We start from the raw sequence: 2,609 nt of genomic DNA, 5'->3' as shown, positions 1-2,609 counted from the left end.
CATTAGCACACTGGGCAATATGCTTAGCGGCATCTCATCTGCCCTTATGTTTTGAGTGCAAATTCCGCCGAGGTCAGCTTTGCTTTTCATCCTTCCGGGGTCAATAAATTAAGTAAATCACTGGCATCAATGTAATCAACTAGTCTCCTCTCCACCAAAATTTCAGGCCTTGTGCCTTTAGTAGAAAGGATTATTATTATTATAATTATTAAGGTAGCAAGCTGGCAGAATCATTAGCATGTCAGATGAAATGCTTTCTTCTGGTATTTTATGTTTTGAGTTCAAATCCTGTAGATGTGAACATTGCCTTTCTTCCCCATAGCATTGACAAAATAAGTACCAGTTGTACACTGGGGTTAATGTAATTGACTTTCTGCTTCCCCTCAAATTTGTTGGCCTTCTGCCAAAATTAGAAAGAATCATTATTTGTATTATTTAAAAAAAATTTTCTTTCTTTCTTTTTTTTTTTTCTCTAGTGGAAAGCAAGAGAAAAGAACCATGAAGACTGGTACAGAAGAACAGCAGAAAAAAACAGGCATGAGAAAATAAACTAAAATAAAATTCAGAAAAAAATTTTTTATTTATTTTTTCTAATCGCTTGTGCTGTCTAAATGGTAATGTTCTGAGAAATGAAGAATCTATGTATGCCATACACCTCGCTTTTCTTTTCCCCTACTAATCTTGGAATTTTTACCAATGAATGGTAGGAATTTAGTGGTCATGGGGCACAAGTTGATACATGAATCAGTATTTTGACCAGTACCTTGTTCATTGACCTCAGAAGGATGACAAGTAAAATCGATCCAAGTGGGATTTGAACTTAGATCTTAAAGGTTCAAAAGAAAAATCAGTAAGCATGTTTTCTGATGCTCTAATGATTTTACCAGTTTGCCACCTTTGGAGATAATGATTGATATCTTGATTGACTAATTGTGTTTAGGACTTGATTATTTTGTTCTGCCTATGAAAAGATAATCTAATATATCATGAATCGAAAGAAATAAGATAATCAGTCATTATCTCTTTAAGCAACAATAATAAAGAAACATTGTCTGATGCCAGAAGCTCAGAAAACTATTTTCCTCTACATAAAAAGAAAAAAACATTTCTGCATGGCTGTGTAGTGAGAAGCTTGCTTCCCAACCACATGGTTCTGGGTTCAGTCCCACTACATGGCACCTTGGGCAAGTGTCTTCTACTACAGTTTCAGGTCGAACAAAGCCATGTAAGTAGATTCAATAGATGGAAACTGAAAAAAAAAACCTGTCATATATATTACGTTGGATGTTAATTCTACTTGAATTTATTGGTATTTGATTGTTGGATATAGTTAACGAAATTCATTTAACACTGAATGCTTTATAGATATTTGCCTGGGTTTATTAATCCCTTTCATATGAGTGTGTGTGTGTGTGTGCATTTATTTGTGTCTGTGTATGTTTCTCACCAGCACTTGACAATTGGTGTTGGTGTGTTTGCATCTGCTGTTTACGACTGATAGCATACTTTAAAAAGAAGGTTTTGAGGGTCGATTCATTCAGCTAAAATTTCTTGAAGGTGGTGCCCCAGCATAGCAGTATAATGATTGAAACAAGTAAAAAAAATAGAAGATATTTGTTATGAAAATGAAGCAAACAAACAGCTGACGGAAAGAGACAAGAAAAATAAATCCCAGACATGGTTCTATTGTTGACATGTCACTAAAAAATCTCAGAAGTTAACTTTAAAGACAATATGTAAGTAGCAATTTCCTCAAGAGAAGTAGCCCCATCCCAGATTCGCAGCTTAAGTCTTGATTTGCTGATTCGTGTGTGACCTACCGAGACATTAAAGTTGTTTTTCTTAAATGTAGCCAATAAAATGAAACTAGGTGCATTAGAAAGGTAGGGATTGATGGAAAAAAAAACGAAACAAAAAAAACATTGTTCCAAAACTGCAAGTGTCAGGTTAGACTTCTCAGCAGAAACCAACATTTAGTAGAATGAGAAATCAATATTTAATTTTATATATGGCAGCAAGCTGGCAGAATGGTTAGCCTGATGAGTAAAATGCTTAGCAGCATTTTGTCCATCTTTATGGTTTGAGTTCGAAGTCCGCTGAGGTTGACTTTGCCTTTCATCGTTTCAGGGTTGATAAGCAAAAGTCCCAATTGAATACCTCCTCCCCTAAAATTGCTAGCCTAATGCCAAAATTTGAAATCAGTATTTAGTTTTACATAAGGCGTCAAGTTGGTAGAACTGTTAAGTATGCTGGGCAAAATGTTTAGCGGCATTTCATCTGTCTTTACATTCTGAGTGGTTGACTTTGCCCTTCATCCTTTGAGGGTTGATAAAATAAGTACCAGTAGAGCACCAAGGTCAATGTAATCTTCCCTCTACCTGCAAAAGTCCTAGCCTAGTGTCAAAATTTGAAACCAATGTTTAGCTTTACAATAATATTAACAAATAACAGAAAGTAATTTAGCAGCGAGATGAGTCTTTATTATTGTTTTATGCTGAAAAACAAACAAACAAAAAAGAGGTTCAGGTGTGGTTAAGAAGTTTGTTTCTCAACATTGTTTTGGATTCAGACCCACTATATAGCACTTTGAGCAAGTGTCTTCTAATATA

General features: G+C 35.0%; 1 protein-coding gene across 3 annotated transcripts in view; it reads left to right on the top strand.

Annotated features, from left to right (window-relative positions):
• LOC106874429 (armadillo-like helical domain containing protein 1) overlaps nucleotides 1–573 on the top strand; it is a 28,063-nt gene extending 27,490 nt beyond the window's left edge. For all 3 annotated transcript variants that reach the window (XM_014922161.2, XM_014922160.2, XM_014922159.2), the window contains one exon: nucleotides 477–573. In XM_014922161.2, the coding sequence (XP_014777647.1) occupies nucleotides 477–502 (26 nt within the window). In that variant the 3' untranslated portion in view covers nucleotides 503–573. The remainder of the gene's footprint in view (nucleotides 1–476) is intronic.
• Nucleotides 574–2,609: the final 2,036 nt, after the last annotated feature.

Source organism: Octopus bimaculoides, chromosome 8, assembly GCF_001194135.2.
Source record: "Octopus bimaculoides isolate UCB-OBI-ISO-001 chromosome 8, ASM119413v2, whole genome shotgun sequence".
In the NCBI taxonomy this organism is placed as follows: domain Eukaryota; kingdom Metazoa; phylum Mollusca; class Cephalopoda; order Octopoda; family Octopodidae; genus Octopus; species Octopus bimaculoides.
The sequence above is the reverse complement of the archived record's forward strand: the minus strand, read 5'-3'. Positions and strand labels throughout refer to the sequence as shown.